We start from the raw sequence: 21,933 nt of genomic DNA, 5'->3' as shown, positions 1-21,933 counted from the left end.
TTTTAACACAAACCGTTGCAGTCTGTCAGTCATATAAAGTAAGTGGATGTGAATCACGGCTTTGAGAGTCAAAAAAACATACACAAACAAAACCAAATTAAACCCTGCGGCTCGTGACGATACACTGATGTGTAAAGACATGAAACGATCGATCTGTGCAAGAAACTGAACAGTATTCAGACTTATCAGTGCATTACTGCCACCTATCTCTCAAATGGACCATTGACACTCCTAATTGAGATTGTAGATAGAGTGTCAACGGTCCACTTGAGAGATAGGTGGCAGTAATGCACTTATTGAAGAAACAAGGTCCCGTACATAAGAAGAAGAAGAGTACGCATCACGTGCCTGCTGTTGAGAACATGCTCAGGACTGTTTGGCCATTGCGGTGAAAATCAGAGGTAAAAAAGAGGTTTTGTGTCTTTACACATCAATGTATCTTCACAAGAGGCAGGGTTTAATTTGGTTTTTTTTGTGTATGTTTTTTTGACTCTCAAAGCCGTGATTCCTATTCACTTCCATTATATGACTGACAGACTGCAACCGTTTGAATTAAAAACCTCTGTTTGTGTTCTACTGAAGAAACAAAGTCACCTACATCTTGGATGCCCTGGGGGTAAGCAGATAAACATCACATTTTCATTTTTGGGTGAACTATCCCTTAAACTATTACACATTTTGACAGCATCAAGCAAATCAGATTTTCTGACAGCAGGTGGCAGTATTTCACACTACATAAGTTAGTTCATACAAATTACAAGTCTTTTTGTTGCTGTCAGAAATACAGTGTGTGCTCTTACGGCAGAAGCGACGGGGAAGAGGTAGGGGTGGTTGCAGCACTTTTTTAGGTCCATCATAATGTTGAGCAGAGACACCTGGTTTCCTCCTCCTTTAGAATTCAGCGCCTCGAAATTACGCGTCAGAATGAACTTGTAATATTTTCTGTTTATACACAGTGTGCACACAAAAACACATATAAAAAAGGATAGCACACATAGTAAGAAATGTATTTAAACAAATCCTCCTACTGCGGATTATCTTGAGATAATAAACTCATTTTGAGGACTTACTTCTGCATGGGGCTGAGCTCCACTCGAACGATCAGCTCAGTTTTGGCCGGCATGTTCTTAAACACGTCAGCTTTGAGTCTCCGGAGCATGTGTGGGCCGAGCAGGTCGTGCAGTTTCTTAATCTGGTCCTCTTTAGAGATGTCTGCAAACTCCTCTAGAAAACCCTCTAGATTACTGAGGGACAGAAGTAAAGCGATGTACAATTATTTTGAGTATTAACACGTGTCTGTGTTTATGTGTACATACTGGTTCCTCATAAAGTATCTGGACACTTTAGCCACACTGTAACTGTATATCATTGCATTACGTAACATACTTCTTGGGACACTTTTACAGTATGTTTAAGCATATAAATGGGCTTTTATGTGTATGGTCATACTTGAAGCGGTTGGGCGTCAGGAAGTTCAGAAGATGGAAGAGTTCTTCCAGGTTGTTCTGGAGTGGAGTTCCTGTTAGAAGCAGCTTATGGTCTATCTTGTAGTCATTGAGTCTCCTGAAGAACTAACACATTACAACAACCATCTTCAGTTAATAAAACACACACACACACACACACACAAAATCTGTATTTCACCTAATTGGAAATGCACAAGGTGCTTACTATAGATTCATTATGAAACCATGATGAGCAGGACTTGCCAATCACAAAATATTTTTATTAATAATATCTTTTTTTAAAACGAGTACAATTAGTTGTGAATTTGTTATGAAATGTCATTTTTTGAATGTGTAGATTATTCTTAATATAGATCATCCTACCGCTTCAAAAGTTTGGGTTCAGTACTATTTTTTAAAAGTAAATAATATTGGTTTTAAGCAAGGACTCTTGTAACTCGGTTTTTACAAAAATATTACAGAACTGTTTTCAGTATTGAAGTAAATATAAAAAAGTTACTTGTGCAACAAATGAGCTTATTAAAATGACTTTTAAAAGATCATGTGACACTGAAGGCTGGAGTAATGGCTGTTGAAAATTCAGCTATTTCATCTATTATTAAATGTATTAAAATACATTCATTCAAACAATTATTATTGATTTATTGCGTTTGATCAAATAAATGCAAGTAATTGTTTAAAACCATGAGAGGTTTCTTTTTTTTTTTCTTTCTTTCAAATAACCCCAAACTCTTTCTTAGATAGTGACTCGCTGAATGAAAAAATGCAATGGCTTTATTATGATGGTTTATAAAATTGCTGGTTTATATCTGTCATCCTCAATCTACCGTGTTGCAAAGAACCCAAGAAGTTATTTCCTGTGCTGTATTAAATTAGGATGAATCACCCAAACTCACACACACACACTCTCAAACAAAACTTGGACAAAAACACAGAAAAACCTAACTAAGTGGGTGTACCTTGGACTGGTTGTTTTTGAGGCGGTGGGCTTCATCCACTACAAGACAGGCCCAGTCAACGGACTTGAGGACGTTCTGGTCTATGGTCACAAGCTCATAGGACGTCAACAACACGTGGAACTTAATGGGCGCTTCTCTCTAGAGGGATGATGGGTAGAAAATGAAAAAATGGTTAGAGTAAAATCACTTCTTCCTATAGCACCAAAATGACATCCTTTCCCTCTTCTCTCATACTATGGCTCCTCTCTTTCTGCCACACTTCTCTCCATTTTCCTTCTCACATCGTCCATCTTTGCATTTCACCTCTCCAATCAGCAGTCATTCCTTCCCCTTCCAGCGCTCATCTCCTCTCCTTCTCACCCGTAATTTGAAGGCTTTCTTTCCTCCCTTCACCGGCGTGTCGTCAAAGGTGAATTCGTTCTCACGGATGATGGCTCGGCTGTCCTTGTCTCCGGTGTAAGTGACAACGTAGAAGTCAGGAGCCCACATCTCAAATTCCCTCTCCCAGTTAATGATTGTGGACAACGGTGCGCTCACCAGGAACGGCCCTTTAGTGTGTCCCTGGAGAGAGAAATGGACAGAGAGACATGGAAGAGAGAAATACAACATTTATGGCCCTATGAAATCCGTTATTTAAAACACACTAAATTACGTCCCATATTAAACCAAATTCATTTCTTCCCAAATTCAACTTTACACTACTCCCAAATAACACTTTTTAAATTAAAGTTTATTAATCAAAAAGCATGTCTAATTAATTAAAATCATCAATTTCATCAAAAAAAAAATACGTTTAGGGTCGTATAAAATGTTTTATTTTTTTTCTCACCATATTTTTTATTGTTACCAAATTCTGTGTTTTAGCATGTCTAATTATTTGAATGCATTAAACAACTTAATTTATTCATCATTTTCTTAAAGTAGCCTTATGATTTTTTTTCCCTTCTGAAATTCTGTGTTGTGTATTTACATTTTTCTAATGTTATAAAAATTGTGTATAACATTAATTTCATTTCTCTTTTAATTACTGAAAATTAATCAAACTTTATTTTTTGGCAAACAAAGGGGATTTACTATTAAAATGAAAACATGGAAGAAATGTTGCATGATTATTCCTTAAAAAATAATGTTTGTTTTATTTTATTAGTAGTTGTAGTAGGCTATGTACATTCTACTTAAAAATATTAATAGGCACGTCTTCAAATCAAACCAGACTTTTATTTTGACGCGAGCTTCAGTCTAACGTTACGTGTAATAAATGAAACCGCGTGTCTGCGCCATTTATTAACAGACACACGCAGAACATGCAGGATTCATATTTAAATCGACTTTTGCGGCTTATTATTTACAGATACTAGTCCATATCACAATTTGATTTAAGTGTAATGACCTACTTTTGATTAATTCATTCAAAATTTGACAAATTGCGTGACATTCCGCATTAAACTGTGAATTCCGTTTTTAAGACTGGATTCCACGATTCCGTCCGCGTTTTCTGCATCGCGGAAATCATAGGGCCCTAACTTTTGTAACCTGACCATCACAGACCTCTTTTAATAACGAGTAGAGGAAAACAATAGTCTGGATGGTCTTGCCCAAGCCCATTTCATCAGCCAGGATGGTGTCTGTCCCCTGTGCCCAGGAGAACCGCAGCCAGTTCAGGCCCTCCAGCTGATAGAGATGCAGCGTCCCTCCTGTCTCTGTCACAAAGTCCGGCTGCTCCTCATACTTGATTGTAGGCTGAGAGAAGAGAGTTGGGTAGAGATCTTTTTAGAAACAAAAAGGGTGGTCCTACATGCCCTAAAAGCTTGAATGAACTGAGGACTTTGTGCGAGAAAGCAGATGTGAAAAAAATGAAACATCAGAGGTATTTAAAATAAATGGCAAGAAGGCAGAAAAAGGTGGGAGGACCCAATATTGTGGGCTACTGACAGGTAGATAGTATGAGAAAACAAATATAGTCAGATGAAGAATAAAAGTGAATCAACAGCATAAAAGAGTGGCTCTCAAACTGTGGTATGCTACACAAAGCAATAGTTTTAAAACGCTCCTCAGTCTTGCTCCTGGATAGCCAACATCCAGTTTAGCTCCAACTCTGATAAAACAAAACTGAACTTGCTAATCAAAATGGAAACGTCCAGGCAGGTGTGTTGGATGACTGCCCTCCAGGAGCAGGATTGGCCACCCCGTCTTAAAATGCAGACATTAGATTATCATAGAAAATAATATTAACATTGGAAACAATGGATATAAAATTGCAAATGGATTACAATCTATTTATGAGGTTAATATAGCTTTGTGTCTAAGGCTGTAATGAATAGCCAACATTTTTCTGCAATACAAGACATGAATATTTGAGATGCTGCGCATTGGCAGCATTGCATGCCACAATTTATTATACAATTAACACTGAAAAGAAAGCAGCAGACAACTGAACCGATCAACAAATGGAGTTATTGTTATGTCTGGCCTCAAATTATGTAAGGAACTAGATGCTTGTTTTCATGAGGGCAGGTTTGAACTGAACTGCTAAATTTGCATATTAATGTGCTGCATTGTGACAGTGAAATTCTTTCTAAATATGATCATTTTGTTGTATGTTTCTTTTTAGATGCTACTTTTTTCCTGCTAAAGTGCCAGGAACCTTTTTGATTCACAGGCCTCCCATCCCCCATACTGTATAAGATATTTCTGATGTAATTATGAAAAAAAAAAACTGCTTGTTTTAAAAGTTTTTTTTTTCATTAACCGAAAATGTGAGTAGTGATATATTAAATGAATTAACCACAATTCATTTTGTGATTACACAAGATTTTCAGTTCAAATCATGATTTGATGTTTTTCTTTTTAACATTAATAACCTATTAATTAATATTAATTTTATATACTAAAATATTATATATTCAAATATTAATAATAGTTAAATGAAATACTTCATTACACCCTTGCTGAGAAGCACTGGTCTAGCAACAGCATGATTTATCTTAACTACAGGATATTACCAATATTATTTAAAATAAATAACATTATACATTACATTTAAATAGATGACCAGCTGATAAAAAACACCATTCTGACTAAGCTGCACTTGTTTGACTTAACCACACATTTTAGTATAAATGTTACTTGGCCTTAAAAATATTATTCTTGAACCACTGGAGTAAAAGAGAAAGGTGACACCAACATCATTAACAGGCGTGCTTGGAGCGTCATCATTCTCCTCTCTCCTCCTCATCTTCCTTGGCTTCTCTGGGTCCTCCTTTAACATTTCTTCCCTGTGAGAAAAAAACAACAAAACACTGCTTATTCCATCATCCAAAATGCACTGCTAGAAAACAAAGATTCTGTGAGGAATCAAACCCTTGTGACAGTTTTCTGAAACATCTATGCATAACTGCACCTGTGTCTCCAGTACAACGTTTTGTAAGCACTGAACTCAGGGATGTCCAGCTCATCTCTCTCCCAGGTGCACTGGTCATAGGTCAGATCTCTCCATTTGACCAGGTAGTGGTAGTTGCCCTTCTTATCCACACTGTGCACACACATACAAACATATGTAATATTCTGACCGTACAAATTATTCGTATATACAGTATGTAGTATATTAACACAAAAAACACACACCTGTGATTGATTATCCTGTGCACCATCATCCACTCAGGCTTGATGCCATATCGGTAGTACTTCTCCTCCAGAATGGCGTATTGAGGGTCTTTGGCCCTCCGCTTCTCACTCTTCCCAGAATCCTCTTCTCCCCCAGAGCCATAGTCCAGGCTGGGTGGCTCATCCATGTCTGTTTTCCTCTGATAGTTCCGGAACATCACAGAGTGGAAGATCTCGAGCTGAGGTAGGACAGATATGGATGAGGGAAATGTCTGTATGTCCTTTAACAGTTATGTCTGGCTCACACTGTCTTACAATCGCACCTGTAGCTCTGTGATCCAGGTGCAGTGCCAGTAGGACTGTCTCGCGAGTTTCACAAAGAACTCTCTCTCTGGACGACCCTTCATAGGCGGAGGGGGCGGTGCATCAGGGGGTGCGTCTGGGGGTGGAGGGACAGGAACAGGGGGTGGGGGATCACCCCATCGCCAGTGCAGAATTTTTTGCACTCGCCCTTTGATTGGTGGACACTGAAAAACAAACAACAGAAGTTGCAGATCATATGAAATATTTGTATTAATGCATTTATTACAAATTCAAATTTGCAAGACTATTTTCCTTAAGTAACCTAATAAATTACTTTATTAGTCCGCTCAAAACAATCTCTCATGCCAAAACTAATTTTGCATCAAACTAAAATCAACACAAGTAAACTCACTTACCTCCACTGAGCTCTTCTCAAATCAATCCTTCTAATTATATATTTTGTTGTGTGCATTAAAAATACATAAAATACTATATATATAAATATATATATACACATATACACATGTACGCACACACACACACACACACACACACATACACATATATAAATAAAAACGTATATACACATATGTAATTTATTCCTAACATTTTATGTATTCTAAATACCCACAATAAAATTATATTTTCACACATTTTTTCATAATTGGACAAAATTCCACCTTGACTGAAAATAAAATTACAAAGATTCTGTTCACAACAAGTGATATTTACCTTGCATTTCTTTCTTTTCTTCACACATCACATGTCTCATATTTCATCTCAAGCATGCTCTTCACTGACAGTGCTGTCTCCATGGTAACCAAGTACACTAACTTTTGGAAAAACTTTATTAGGGCCAAAATCTTAAAATGTTGTGACTCCACAAATATGAAAAACAAAAAAACTCATAAAAGTTTAAAATGTTCGGGTCTGAGATATGGGAAAAACAATAAACCGCATAAAAGACACTGGAACACTAGAAAATATCAGCGATGAATGCATTGTTTTTAAGAGACTTCCAATACAACAAAAATAAATAAACATTAAGCCCTGTGACTAAGCGTTACTCACAGTGCAGCGTGGACAGAGCCACTCTCCGTTGGGGATCTCGGGCAGTGGGGGGTTCAGGCAGTGAATGTGATAGGATGACGGGCAGGAGTCACAGCACAGCAGCTCTCCTCCATCTTTACACACGTGACAGAACTCCATGTGATCATCTTCTTCCTCTCCTCCCAGCCCTGCCTCCACATCCCGGACATCGTCACACTCTTCTTCAAAGTCCTCAAAGTCTTCTTCCTTTGCTTCCCACTGGATCCCTTCTTTCTCCTGGAAAAACAAAAACATGCACTTTAATTACAATGAAGATCCTATAAAGAAATACAGGAACAACAAACTGAAAAATTCTGTTTCATCTCATATTATAATCCAAGACAACAATTTTTGATGTTTTTGATGACCTTCCCATATAAAAATGTGGGAGAAGTATCAGATGGTGTCTGGTTTCAGTTTAAAATCAGTCTGTAGTTCTGTAGGTTTGGGTGGATGTGACTCACGCAGTGAGGGCAGCTCCACTTGCCCTCAGGGGCTTTCTCAAGCTCAGGCTCAAGGCACACCAGGTGGTACGCTCGAGGACAGGTGTCGCACAGAATAATCTCTCCTCCCTGCTGACACACCTCGCAGTAGTCCTGATGGTCGGTCTCATAGCCATCGCCATCCTCATCACCCAGCACTGAGAAAGAAACAGAGAGTGAGAGGCACAAAATCAATTTCAACCCTCTGATGCATAATATCAACTACATTAAAAAGCGATTTTTAACTATTGAAGGCACCAGCATACTTCAAACGAAATCTAAGAACGAACTGTCATTTCGAACGAGACCAATCAAACCAGGTTTCTGGAGTTCGAAACGGCTTGCCAAAGCAAATTTTCCAGAAAAATTTGCTGAAATCTTGAAATTGAAATCTTCCCACATCCATGAATAAAAACACTGTTTTTTACGTTTCAATACTTTAAAGCTGCTTGTTTAAAAGCAATCTATTGTATGAAGTGCTATATAAATAAACATAATTTGAATTGACTAGAGCGATGAATTACAGAGCTGGTGCAAACATATGCACATTGCTATGATCAGATGCTTTCTTAACTACTGTTTTCTCACCACTGTCATTTTGTGTGTTTATTTTGTTTTTGAGAGGAAAGTGTGCAGCACATATATACATATTCTTCTAAACATCGCTGTCAGCAACGTGGGCGGCATCGATATACAGCTACAAAGGTATTCAAACAACTTCCTACCCCTAAGCAAAGAAAAAAAGCACTTCGCCAAGAGTACATAGAGGCCTTAAGGGTGTACATCCAAACCACCATGGGCGACTATCTTTTGTACTTACCTTACTTCTAAGTACAGCTTCATTTAAATTGCAATGAATAATTATGAATAAATTTGGAGGGGAAAAGATTCCATTCTTGTTTTCATGTCAAAAGGAGTTTTTATCGAATTCATACATCAGATGATTAAGACATAGTTTTTAAAGACAGATCCAATACAATAAGGAAAATTAAACATGTCACCCTTTTTTTTCTTCTTTGCCGGGCGACCCCTTTTGCTCTTCTTGACCCGTCCCGAGCTGTCAGAGCGGACTGAAGAACTGTGAACGCTGGAGTTCTCCTGCTCAGAATCGTCCTCATCCACCTCCTCACTCTGCATTACAACCACACACATGATCAAACACAACCACTGCACCCAACACACATTTATGTGCACACGTATTACACTCAAACTCTCACCGAACTGCTCTTCTTCCTCTTGTTACCAAGAGCTCCCAGTTTAATACGCAGAGGAGCCATTTTCTTGGGCTTGGGCTTCTTCTTATCTGAAACACGAGGACTCTTACTGCGTTTCTTATAGCCAGGACCTGAGAAAAACCAATACATTGGCCATATTAAAATGAAACATTATTTTGTCTAGATGCATTAAAAATAAAACACAAAAAACAAAAATCAGTAGTTTAAAGTGCTTTTAGGTGAATTTAGGTATTATGAATATACATTTTGAGATTTATATAAAATTACATTTAAAAATGTTATTATTTAGTGTCAAATACTAACTTTAAATGAGTGCAAAGGCAACCTTAACGTAAAAATATGGGATATGGGCATGCAGAGCTCTCAGCAGGATTTTTTCTACTGGCCCGGTTGGAATTTTAACTTTCCGACAAAATATTCAATTGTCCTTCCACAAGAATGAAACTAATTAAAAATAATATAGTTATTGTTTTTTTTTGTTTCTAACCCATATAATTTTGTGTTGTAATATATAAGCTTATTACACCCAAATTTTAGGAACAATTTTCAAGAATTGTCATAACATTTCAAAAAACGTGTAATACAAAACAATTGTCTTAATGTACTGTAATTAATAAACGGGAAAGTATGGTAATATCTATTAGTTATTTTTTTTCTCCTTTATCACCTGTAGTGTATTACCCCTTAGCTCCTCATTTGGGAGTCACACTCATGGTCAAAAGTGACTGGACACCTGAAATGTAACTTTTTTTCTTCAGTAAAATCAATCTAATATATTTTTGTTCAATAATATTTTTTCTTTTGTATTTTGAGAGAATTTTATGGTACTAATTAATATTAATGCAATAATTATGATCAAATTTTCCCATTGAAAATAGTTGAAATTATTTTTCAATTAATGCTGTATTTCAGATTGTGGGTGTATATGTATATTAAGGCATTCTCAAAGACTTTATTCTCAAGGTTTATATATATATATTTTTTTTTTTGAATGTTGATTTGAAGTGTCGGTTTTTGCATTATTATTACTACATATAAACCTGAACACAGAAAGCATTTTGTTTCCCAAAACATTACAATTCTATAAAAATATAACAAAAATTAACAGGAATGCTTCATCAGAGCTTAATCCTTCTGGGTCTGATCTGATTTTAACCTCTTATTTCAGTCTTCTGACTCATTTTGGCTTTATGGTTATAGCCATACCAGTTTATTTGAGTATGTATAATTCTGTAAGTGTGTGTAAGTAAGTGTGTGTGAGTGGATGTATCTGTTTTACACTCTTGATGTTTTAGAGTGTATAACCCCTTCCTTGCTGTCCACTTTTTTACTGCACTGTAGTTAAATTATTGATTTTATTTTACATACTTGCAGTGTTACAGTCACACCAGTTCATAGGTGTGTGTGTGTGTGTGTACAAGTGTGTGCATGTGTCCGCGCTTGTGTGAGTTGGTGTGTTGATTTTGCACTCTAGATATTTTTGAGTTTCACCCCTTCATTGCTGTGCAATTTTTTTCTGCATTGTGGGGGATTTGTAGATTGTACACACAAAAAAATTCTGTATTTTTCCCATTTCCCATTCATTTCCTATGGTCGAACATTTTTGACCGAAGACCATGAGTGTGACTATTTTTTATTTGTTTTAGGACAACTTAACTTTTTCCAATCATGCCCTTAAAACCATTCAGGTGAAGCTGCAAATTTTAAAAAATTCAAAATATGAAAATTCTCCGGTCAAAAGTGACCGAAGACCGCACAAGGGTTAAAAAAATCCCCAGCAAATCTACCATCAGCAGCCCTCAGCCCTACAAAAACACACATTTTTGACGCTGCGTGTTTATACAAAGTGAATTAACAAGTCCTGTACTGAAACCCACACAGCTGCCCATGCTCTGTGACCTCTCACCTTTGCCCTCTTTGGTCTTGGCCTTGCGAAGTGGTGGTGGTTGAGGTGGAGGTTCAGGGGAGGCTGTTGCTGCGGAGACCTGCTCAGCAACGGCTGCTGCGGCGGCGGCTGCAGCAGCAGCGACGGCAGCTGCCGAGCCTTTAAATGGATTATTGGAGCTGAACTCCCTCCATTTGGCCCCCAGAATGGTCATCATCTTGGACATGGGGATTTTAGGGTTCTTCTTAGCAATCATGGGTCTGCAGAGGATCATATGTTTACAGAAATGATGCTGCAAAGGTACTACAATGTATGAATCCTCTGGTGCAGGTCAGTACCTCATGAACTGGCTGAAGGCTTTGTAGTTGGTTAGTGTGCGGTAATCTTCTTCTGTGAATGTGTGATCGACATCCTCCAGTCCCCACTCCCTAGCCAGCTGGGCCGACGTTTTCATCTCTACCGGCTGGAAGAAAGGCTTCATCACATGGCTGTCACAGTGTGGACGAATAATACATATCTGGAAACATATGTGCCTTAGACTCCACTACATGTTAACTGGATCAGTAATTATGTGTGTTGTACATTATCGTGGACATGCAACAGCAAAAAACCCCATGTCACAGTTTGTACTTGTCAATCTTTCATAATTTCTGGGTGCAAGTTTGCCTGCGTTTGCCTGTGTGTTCGGGAATGTTTGAGGTTTTTGTCTGTTTTTGGTTGTGCAATGTCTTGCATATACAGTACTAACGCCAGCTCAGCAGAAAAAAGCGATTCATCTTTTGGTACACTGTAAATACTAACAGCTATTTTTAACTGTATTAAAGGGACAGAAAATAAATTCCTGTCATCATTTAATTTCTCTCAAGTTGCTCCAAACCTTTCTCTCTTCTACTGAACATAAAATAAGTTATTTTGAAGAATGTGAGTGACCAAACAATTAGAGAAGAGAGAAATCATACAGGTTTGAAACAACCTGAGGGTGAGAAAATTATGACAGAAATTTCATTTTTGGGTATATTATCCCTAATATTCTGCTATTCTTACTATTTGTAATCATGATATTGTTTCCATGTAAATCCTAAAGTTGCCATTAACAAAAAAAAATAAAAATAACATTGGTTTAAAATCTATTAAATCCTAAGTATACATAATTATAAATGATCAAAAATTGAGGCAGTGGCACACCCACTTGCTCTTGTACTTGAATAATTTAATTATGTATGCTTGGTCAAATCGAGGGAATTTATCATAGGTTTGAATTCTTTTGAACTCTGTTGTTATGCTGTAGCTGGTATTTGTGTTTTGTAATAAGTCAGTTTTAAAGGGATAGTTCACTCAAAAATGAAAATTTGATGTTTATCAGCTAACCCTCAGGGCATCCAAGATGTAGGTGACTTTGTTTCTTCAGTAGAACACAAACAGAGATTTTTAACTCAAACGTTGCAGTCTGTCAGTCTTATAATGGAAGTGAATGGGAATCACAGCTTTGAGACTCATAAAACATACACAAACAAATCCAAATTAAACCCTGCCTTTCGTGAAGATACACTGATGTGTAAAGACACGAAACAATGGGTCTGTGCAAGAAACTGAACCGTATTTATATCGGGGTTTTTTTTTACCTCTGTCTGAATTGTCCTGAGCGCATTCTCAATGGCAAGCGCCTGAGGCGTCTTCTTCTTGCTTTACGGCAGATCGCAGACTTATAAGTGCATTACCGCCACCTATCTATTCAAATTAGAGATAGGTGGCGGTAATAAATTTAATTTGGTTTTGTTTGTGTATGTTTTTTGACTCTGAAAGCCGTGATTCCCATTCACTTATATTATACATCTGACAGACTGCAACGGTTTGAGTTAAAAATCTCTGTTTGTGTTCTACTGAAGAAACAAAGTCACCTACATCTTGTATGGCCTGAGGGTAAGCAGATAAACATCACATTTTCATTTTTGGGTGAACTATCCCATTAAGGTGATTAGTTTTCCTCTGGTGAACTTGGGGCCTGTTGAATTTAAGCAAGTTCTTTCCATACAATTATATATATTTTAAATAATTCCATAATAAAATTGATACTTCAATCCTAGATCTGGGTTAATGTGAGTTCGCTCATTAAAGGAATCGTTCACCCAAAAATGAAAACTTACTGGACATGTTCTAACCCTCAGTTCATCCAAGATGTAGATTAATTTGTTTTTTCTTTTTTATTTAACTTTTTCACTGGACTAAAGCAATATTATGGATAGAGGACTCCTATTTTATCAATGTTAAAAAAGAAATAATGATGAATTTATCACAAACACAGATTTTCACTTCACAAGATGTTAACTGATGGACTGGAGTCATGTGGATTATATGCGGATTATTGTGATGTTTGCTTGTTTGTTTTTAACGGCACACCAGTTTCTGTGGCTATTTTCATTGCAAGAAAACTTTACAGTAAAACTATATCAGTTTTTTTACTATCTATTTTCGCTAAAATCTTCGGTAAAAACTATATTTGGTTTAATTTAAATTTCTTCAAAAGTGTTAACTGAGTAATAAATGTTTTCGCAGAGCACAATCTTATAAAACATGCTTCATGGGTAAGGGGTTTTGAATATTATGATGCTTTTATCAGCTGTTTGGACTCTTTGTCTTTGGACATTATGACGGCACCCATTCACTGCAGAGCATCCATTGGTGAGCAAGTGATGTGAAGCCAAAATTCCAGTCAATTTTCAGCAAATGTTTGGGTAAACTATTTCTTTAATGAGTACACTTAATAAAATTACCTAGTACCCATTAACTCCTATTTAAGATTAACAATTACATAAAAATGATCTTTTTTAAAATACTGATTTGCATGTGAGAAGTGCTAAAGAATAACCTTCGTGGTCTCTTCGTGTGTGCTGTCTTCATCCTCTTTCTTCTTTTTCTTGGTTTTCTTCTCTTTTTTGTCCTTGTGTTTCTTCTTCTTTTTCTTCTCTCCTCCGTAATCGCTGGCAGCGCTGTCAGAGTTCATGGCATAGTCCTGCTCCGAGTCTCTTTCTACATCACTGTCCTGCAAGAGACAGACAAATAAAACCGACGCTTCAGAACAAATCATTCGAACGGTCCCTATAATGCATTCATTTAAAAAAATTAACTATAGAAATAATTTAACTAATTTAAATTAGTGCAATTATCGTAATAATTATGTTAGGCTCTATTCAGAAAATACTGACATACATGACTTATTTATGGCCATTGAATTTGTAGCTTGATTAATAATCATTTGACAGTTTGCAAATTACTATTAAATAAAGGTTTAATTAAAAAACAATGCACTTCAACATTAAGAGAGAGAAAATGCATTAACAACATACTATTTTTTTGCGCTTGCGTGCTTTGGCCATCTTCCCCTCCTTGTCCTTGTCTTTCTTTTTCGTCTCTTTCTTTTTTTTAGGGCCTCGTTTCTTTTTCCCCAGGTTGTCCCTGTCCGATGTCTCTCCATCATCTAAGCGAGAGAGAAGCAGGGAAATGAGGGAACATGTGAGGACTTAATGAATTAATCTCACAAACATGATTATCTACATGACCCAATTATGACTCTCCGAAAGCTATTTACGGAGTGAATTTCAAGACGATGATAACCATTGTATGCAGCGCTCCATAAGATGAGAATTTCACGTCACCGTGTGAAAATATTTAAAAATGATGCATTAAATGATGCAGCAACCCACTTTTCTTCTTTCTTTTTTTTTCGTTAAACACACAGCCAGGTCACCTTAAAATGTGCTAAAAATGGTTAACATTGCATATTCCAAATAAGGTAGCTATAACATGATAAGTCTGACATGCTTCCATAAAAGGCTCTTTGACACAGACATCATCTTCCAGAGTTGCAAAGTGGAGTTAAACATCTCTAGTCACGTGACTATTTACAGCAGCCATGTAAAATCATCCAGATGAAACCAAACCAGTCTGTTCTTTCATTTAAAGCACACAGCTCTGTGTAGAACACCTGAACAGCTCGTTTTTAGCCTGTTTAAATTCAAAAGTACATTTTGGTCAATATTACCAAGTCTAGAATATAATTTAATATAACTACATCAACCTGACTACATTAGTTGACACCAAGTAAGTCATATAATAAGATAGCAATAACACTGTGCCATTCACCCTGATGCAGCTTGTTTGTATAAATGCAGACATCAGCATGTCATGTTTGAAATCGCAGATTAGATCTATCGCCACTGCGCTTCGATAAACGATTTAGATGTGATTGTGTCTTTGTTGCGGAGGCGCGCTGGCAGAGCACTTTCTAAGCTCGGTGCAGCCAGGGGCGGCAGTAGCACGCACTCGGGCCTCGGTGATCGAGAGGCCGCGAGCCTAGCTGATGCTTCCCTCGTCATGAACTCCTGCACCTGGGGAGCAGACCACCAGATGAACCGCAGCTGAAGGTCGCGGGGTCGAGACAGGACGCGCGCGCTAACTGATTCATTCACGCGCACCGTGGGAATGCGCGAGACAGCACCAAACGAGGCCCCAAATATGACCACGAACGTCAGCACAGCTGCAGAAAGTGACATAAAAGTTAGAATTTAGAGTTGTTTTTAAAAGTAAAATCTTACAAAGCAATGCAACTGCATAAGGACTAACTTATGTGACAGAGCAACGAAGCTTTGAGGGATTTCATTCTGTGTGGCGCATGAATAGTGGAAACTTTTGACTCATCACTATCTGTTGATGTTACGCCATAGATATACATAATAACTGAGCGCTTTATTGACATATTCCCACACTCAAAACAGCCCGAGGGCTGGTGACAGCGTACAAACGCGTTTTGCAAAGTGAAAGCATCGCAGCAGCACACTGTACTGAACCAGGCGGCGGAGGGTCGGGTCAAGTTTATTTACATTGTCACAATCAAAGCTGCAGTCCGGACGCTCGCGCCTCTTTCGATAAATGCACTGCCGTATTATTCGTTATCTGCTCAAGTGCCAAGTCTGTAACCTTCAGGGTGCGAACAAAAAACTATATAGCAGCGGCGGCTTAATGACCCTTTGTGGGATCACAGCTGGAGCTGAGAAAGCACCATCATATGACAGACCTGATGAATGACACAGACGGGACAGAGAGAGGGGGGATCGGTCAACTTCAGCCAAACTCTGCGCAACTCTCTGCCGAAATGCACGCGGATAAATAAAGCAAACGCCAATTTAGAGGAGCAAGTCTGAGGTGTGCATTAGCGCAGATGTCGCTGTGTTAGTTTTAAGAGCATTCGCGTTGGTTTCGGTGCGTTGTCGCGCCGCACGCGCGCTCCCCGGACTGTACGGTACCTGGCGCGGCTCTTGCTGCAGTTTCTCTAGGCGCCGCCGGCGAGTTTATGTCGCTTGCGTTCTCGTCCAGGTCTCCATCGTCTTCTTCTTCTTCATCAAAATCTCCTCCCTCGGAATTAACCGCCGTGCCCTCATCATCCTCACAAGAACGGAGAAGAGAGGACATTATATTCCCGTCGGTGACCCCGTTCCGCGAGATCTAAAAGTGTATTCCTTCCGAATTATGATATTTATTTAATATTCAAATCGACACACAAAAAGTGGGGGGCGTTTTGGAATATTTTACACTACAAGGCAGAGAAACAAAGATGGCCGCCCTTATATTTATTTTTTAACAACCCCCCCTCCACCCCCAATAAGAAAAATCCCCTTACATAAAAATGGCTGACTATATTATTTCAGAACGCCCCCCCTCCCCTCCTTTTTCTCTTTCTCTCTCTCCCTCTCTCTCTCCAGACTCCCCTCCCTCCTTAAAAATAATCATATTGTTACTGTAGGGAGGCTGATTGCAACTTGTATTTCAGCTCGTTTTATTGCGAGCTCTCGCTCTCTCTGCTTCAGACTCGCCTGGTTACTGTCTGCTTTTTCCGAAAGTGCACGTAGTAACGCCCGCGCGCGCGCGCACTGTACGCAGCGCAACATGAATCTAACAAACATGGCCACCTTCGCATTCTTTTAAGGCCCCCGCCTTTGTAAAAACAAATCTAAAAAAAATAAAAAATATTCAAATCAAATGTGGAGCGAGGGCGCTGCTGTGAGGTTGGCTGGAGGGGGAGCGCTGCCGCAGACATGCCCACACTTACATCATGTTGCATTGCTTAAAAATTAACTATTTGAGCTCAGGACAAAACAAAGCACGTTATCAGAGCCGGCCAAAATAGAATAAATTATTAGGAAAATAAAATGGAATGGATTATTTTATATTTTTAGCTGCTGGATTACAATAATATTTAGCAAATGCACATATTGGATTGTGAAGTATGTGAGCCCACAAGCAAACCATTAAGTGATACTGATGCATTTCTTCCTGCTTTAAATACAGTTTTTCATATTTAGTCTAATTTAGTTTTTTTTATTGTTTGGCTGATATAAATCTAAATCAGCGGTTTGTGACTCTGAGGCCTCCAATTGATAAAACAATATTTGAAGTCACCTAAAGATATTTCTGGTACTTTGCTGCTCATTTCAAACTTTTTCATTTTAATAGACACACACACACACACACACACACACACACACACACACATATATATATATATATATATATATATATATATATATATATATATATATATATATATATATATGTATATATATATATTAGAAGGTGCAATATAAATTAATTTACTTAAATATGAACCTAAATAATCTAAATGATATTTATAATAGCAACATTTGCTTAAAATATTTAAATAAAATATAATTCATTTAATAAAATTCCAAAATTACAGATGCAATAACTGAATGTTTATCAGGATTTTCATTACTGTTAATGAATATACATGTTTTTTGTAGTAAGTTGCGATTTGTACATTTTCTTCTTTTTTTTTTTTTACACACAAATAGTGATTTCTCAGCACTTTCTACCCAATACTATAGATTTTGAGCTTTACAACTACAAAAATGTATATCCGTTATAGAAACGTCCATGACTTTTCCAGGTCTTGAAATCCCACTTAAGATTCCACATAAATCCAGGTTTCTCAAGATCATAGAAACAGATGTTGAGGGACTGAATTAAAACGAGAAATGTGACATCAGCTCACATCTTGAGTTTAAGCTGTTTGGTGCATGTTTGGTCTCGGTTTAAATCATTTTAAGCAATCTCAAGACCCCTGGATGAGAACCACTGATGTTCTAGATGTTCTTTGCCATGCACACAGAACAAAAACGATCCCAAAAAATTAATTAGACCAAGTACACGGTGCACAAGCAAATTGGAACTGCTTACCAAAAAGATGCACGTTTGCAGACGTAATTAAATTGAAATGTTGGCTGCATGAAATCATTTCTGTGTACATGCATGCATATATCATGCTACTTAGGGTCGAGAGCCCGCTGTGGCCTACAGTACAGTAGCTGCTGCATTTCCTCTGAACAATTACCATGGCAACCACCAGACTTTATGGTTCAGGGGTTTATTATGTAGGCTGGCATTCATCTTTTTATTCTGTTGCTCAGCATTTGATTGGATGAAGCCCAGAGAGCTGCAATAAGAGACAGGAATCGATGAGACACTGAACACATGAATAGTTGATGTGGCTCAGATTGGCTCGCAGCGGATGTGATATTCTAATGAACTATATGCCATTGTTCATATTAATAGCATGCGTTTAGAGTTCAGTGAGGTCGTCGTTGAAATACAGACATATGGATGGAGAGAAGAGGTCACAGTCCGGGCTTCCGCAGTAAAACTCGTCCTCTTCAGGGATGCCGTTTTCACTCAGGGTCTTGCTCATGTCCAAATTTACGCCATTGTGCTTCCAGGTGTAGCTTGCCGCGTGGAAATTGTAGCGCAGGTATCGCTGGAGAATCTCATCCAGAGTCTCCTCAGAGCAAACCTGTTAGAAAATAACAGCTTAGAACTATTTGGCTGCTCCAAATACATGTTTAGTGTATGCATGCACATGAACATTCCTGTAGAAAAACACAGGGCAGGAATTTGTCTCCGACAGGCCCATAGAAAGAAGAGAAAGAAGCGTCTGGGCTGAATGAAAAGTGCCAGATGGATATTCAGCCCAGAGATTAAGGTGGCCGCTGAAGCAAGTGAATCAGTACGGTCAGTCTGAAAACCTTCGTAATGCCAGAGGCTTAACATTAGGTCCATTTCCTTCAAGCTGGAAAAGGATCAGATGCAAAGAGCGGGAGGGAGGACGAGATCAAAAGATGGAGAGGAGCTACAAAGCGATGAAGCAGTGCAACTCTGCCCTCTTCAGTGTGCAGCAGTGCAGTGCATGCGTGCAATTTCACACAAGGGATGTGCTCTGTGCAGGCATTTTATCTCAGGAATGCTTCAATAATTAATATGCACTTTTTCAAGCACAATCCTGAAATCATTTTGCAGAGGAGTCAGCCTCGACATTTTCTGCTCTCTACAAATCTATGCCAGGTTAACACTGGCCTACCTCCAGCTTCTGCTCTTGGGAGGTAAGAGTGTTGATAATGCGGATCCAGCGTGTTCTGGCAGACAGCAACCCAACCTCGTAGCGGTTATCCTTCCACCACGGCTTCCCGAAGTCATTGGGCCAGTCAGTGTGAGGGCAGGGAGGGGGTGTGTGTAAAAAGCGCCCCCTAGGGGTGTAGTATTTAATGCAGCCAGTCAATGGGTCAACATGGGTAAGAATCTAAAAAGGGAAAGCACAACACTGAATCAACAACAACAAAAAAACATCAGCTCCATAATCATGTAAAAATATGTTTGATCATTCATTAGGTTGTGCCCTTAAAGTCAGCATGAGATGAAAGTTGTGATTTTCTTTTCTTCCATTACTGTGAGTGAAACACCTCTTCGAATGAGAAAATAATGTAGAGCTGGACTATTTTGTTTTTGGGAACTGACTGGAATGTTGTCATTTGCTAATTGCTGCATATTAACGTCTCCTGTGAGGTTGCTGGTCCACAGCTTAACAGAGAAGAGGTCATCGCATCGAGAGGGGAAATTAATGTTTTTTTGTTTGTTTTTTTATTAAAGATTACAAGGGCACATTAAATAAAAATTATAATGTGCATAAGAGATTAATAATAAATACTGCAATGTTCCATAAAAACAGTATTATCAATTTTCATTTAATGCTGACTTTAACAAAACAACCAGACAGCAATGCAGTAGCCTAGTTTGGTTTTGGTTATATTCTCCAGGTGAAAAAAAAAAAAAAAAATCCTTTTTTGAAATGAGGCATTGTTTTTAAAAAGATACAGATTTTACTCAAAGTTCTTATCTTTGAAATTATCATAAAACCATACTTGGAAAAAAATACTAAAAACAAACACTATACTTAAAAAAAAGATATTTGTGTGTGTGCCCTATAGGAGTCCTTGGTTTTGCAGAATTACATGAAAGTATTTTACAAAAGTTATTAGAGTGGCTTACATCCTTTGTCTTTGGGTCAAACCAGTGACTGATGTCATTTCCTGCACACTCTGTGATAGGTTTCAATAACACATCACCTAGAAAAGACAGTCTTTGTTACAATGCGCTTAATAATAATCAGTTAATACGTGCCGCATTTCAAACGTTTGTGGACAAAATCGTTTTTTAATGAAATGGTTAACCGTTACTTGCCTTTATATTCCTCCAGCAGCGGTGTCAGCTCGTACACTTTGCCCAGGTACGACACCCATATGTCTTTGAGAGTGTTGTGAACGGACACCTCCGTCGGCGTGAAATACTTTGGGCGCCGCATTTTAACAAACCTCGTGTTTTGGAGAAATAAAACTGTTTACTCGATTTATGAGTATTCAGTCACCGTACAAAACGACTGTTGTTAGTTTGGCCACGGAAGCGCGCACAAGCTCACTGGTTTCTGTGGTAACCGAAGCACAGGAACAGGAGCGCGCAACCTACGGAAGCCCTAGAAAACTTCATAATGAGGTCACGGTCGTTGATGTATTGCCCAAGTCCATTAAATTATATTAAGATATACAATTTTTTTATTTTAATAATATTTTAACGAAGATTAATTAAATTAAATGCTTTAAAGTACTTTAATTTTCATGATAACTAATAGATCCTTATTATAAAGTGTTACCATTATTTTTTATGCTTTGCTTAAAAGATTTGCGCTCAAAAGTACTATTGTGCATTTTTAACATCTTTTTTTTTTTTCACCCTTAGGGCAAAAATACAAAATAATAATAATAAAAAAAATAACCTCTAACCCTTAGCCCTTTAAATGTCACCCAACATTTTTTAAAATGGGCATTAAAGTGCACTATTCAAACTTAAGTTGTTGTAATTTATGAACACTTCGGAATATAGAACTAAAAATAGCAGATTTTGGCAAAAGTGGATTTTTTTCAAAAAATTAAAGTATCAAAAAGTTATAGAAGTTTAAGTGTACTGTAAATAAAATGCGCTATATTCATTTTATTTTTATTTATTATAAATATTTTACATAACAGGTTTTACTCTAAAATTGGTATAAAATGAAAGCCTTGTGTCTAAATAAGTTATGTTCCAAATTTGAAGTTGATATGAAAAAAATTGAGGTTCCTGTGAGATTTTATTTAGGGCGTCATACCACAAACAGCCACTGGGAGCCATCAAAACCCTCTTTTGAATTTAGTTTAATGAATTTTTCTCTACATTTATGTCAATTTTACTTCTATTTCAAAATAACCACCAAATATGGAATCCTGAGACTCAGACCTTTCCAATGATATGTTTGTTGCCAAGATTCTAAAAAGTTTTGATTCAAAAAGACCGTAATGCATTTTGTAACATGACACCTGACACCGCCCACTAAGGGGGAGGAGACCGCCATAAGATTTTAAAGTACCATTTCCATCGTAACGCAATGTCCGATTTCAAACCGGTTTTCACAGGATGAATCTTGGGCTTCTAAGCTTTCAAATGATATATAATTTATGATGATTACTAAAATATTTTATA

General features: G+C 37.7%; 2 protein-coding genes across 4 annotated transcripts in view; both read right to left on the bottom strand.

Annotated features, from left to right (window-relative positions):
* The window catches only part of chd3 (chromodomain helicase DNA binding protein 3), a 63,734-nt gene extending 47,056 nt beyond the window's left edge, over positions 1 to 16,678 (bottom strand). For all 3 annotated transcript variants that reach the window (XR_006155136.1, XM_042727013.1, XM_042727012.1), the window contains exons 1-19: positions 16,323 to 16,678; positions 14,367 to 14,497; positions 13,889 to 14,062; positions 11,361 to 11,485; positions 11,044 to 11,282; positions 9,120 to 9,247; positions 8,904 to 9,033; positions 7,885 to 8,060; positions 7,403 to 7,657; positions 6,352 to 6,555; positions 6,050 to 6,267; positions 5,826 to 5,957; positions 5,610 to 5,700; positions 3,974 to 4,165; positions 2,786 to 2,986; positions 2,426 to 2,563; positions 1,450 to 1,571; positions 1,071 to 1,244; positions 801 to 942 (exon numbers count right to left, since the gene is read on the bottom strand). Coding sequence is in view for 2 of the 3 variants with exons in the window: in XM_042727013.1 (XP_042582947.1) it covers positions 801 to 942; positions 1,071 to 1,244; positions 1,450 to 1,571; positions 2,426 to 2,563; positions 2,786 to 2,986; positions 3,974 to 4,165; positions 5,610 to 5,700; positions 5,826 to 5,957; positions 6,050 to 6,267; positions 6,352 to 6,555; positions 7,403 to 7,657; positions 7,885 to 8,060; positions 8,904 to 9,033; positions 9,120 to 9,247; positions 11,044 to 11,282; positions 11,361 to 11,485; positions 13,889 to 14,062; positions 14,367 to 14,497; positions 16,323 to 16,488 (3,138 nt within the window). In the remaining variant the exon portion in view is untranslated. The remainder of the gene's footprint in view (positions 1 to 800; positions 943 to 1,070; positions 1,245 to 1,449; positions 1,572 to 2,425; positions 2,564 to 2,785; positions 2,987 to 3,973; positions 4,166 to 5,609; positions 5,701 to 5,825; positions 5,958 to 6,049; positions 6,268 to 6,351; positions 6,556 to 7,402; positions 7,658 to 7,884; positions 8,061 to 8,903; positions 9,034 to 9,119; positions 9,248 to 11,043; positions 11,283 to 11,360; positions 11,486 to 13,888; positions 14,063 to 14,366; positions 14,498 to 16,322) is intronic.
* A 1,254-nt stretch (positions 16,679 to 17,932) lies between these two features.
* On the bottom strand, positions 17,933 to 20,874 carry LOC109083796 (cytochrome b5 domain-containing protein 1). The gene is made up of 4 exons (XM_042727011.1): positions 20,605 to 20,874; positions 20,413 to 20,489; positions 19,448 to 19,666; positions 17,933 to 18,883 (listed from the first exon to the last, which is right to left on the bottom strand). Exons 1-4 carry the CDS (start codon positions 20,723 to 20,725, stop codon positions 18,656 to 18,658), a joined length of 645 nt encoding a protein of 214 aa, XP_042582945.1. The 5' UTR covers positions 20,726 to 20,874; the 3' UTR covers positions 17,933 to 18,655.
* Between the last annotated feature and the right edge of the window lie 1,059 nt (positions 20,875 to 21,933).

Source organism: Cyprinus carpio, chromosome B7 (assembly GCF_018340385.1).
Source record: "Cyprinus carpio isolate SPL01 chromosome B7, ASM1834038v1, whole genome shotgun sequence".
NCBI lineage: Eukaryota > Metazoa > Chordata > Actinopteri > Cypriniformes > Cyprinidae > Cyprinus > Cyprinus carpio.
This window is presented reverse-complemented; position numbering and strand designations above follow the sequence as displayed.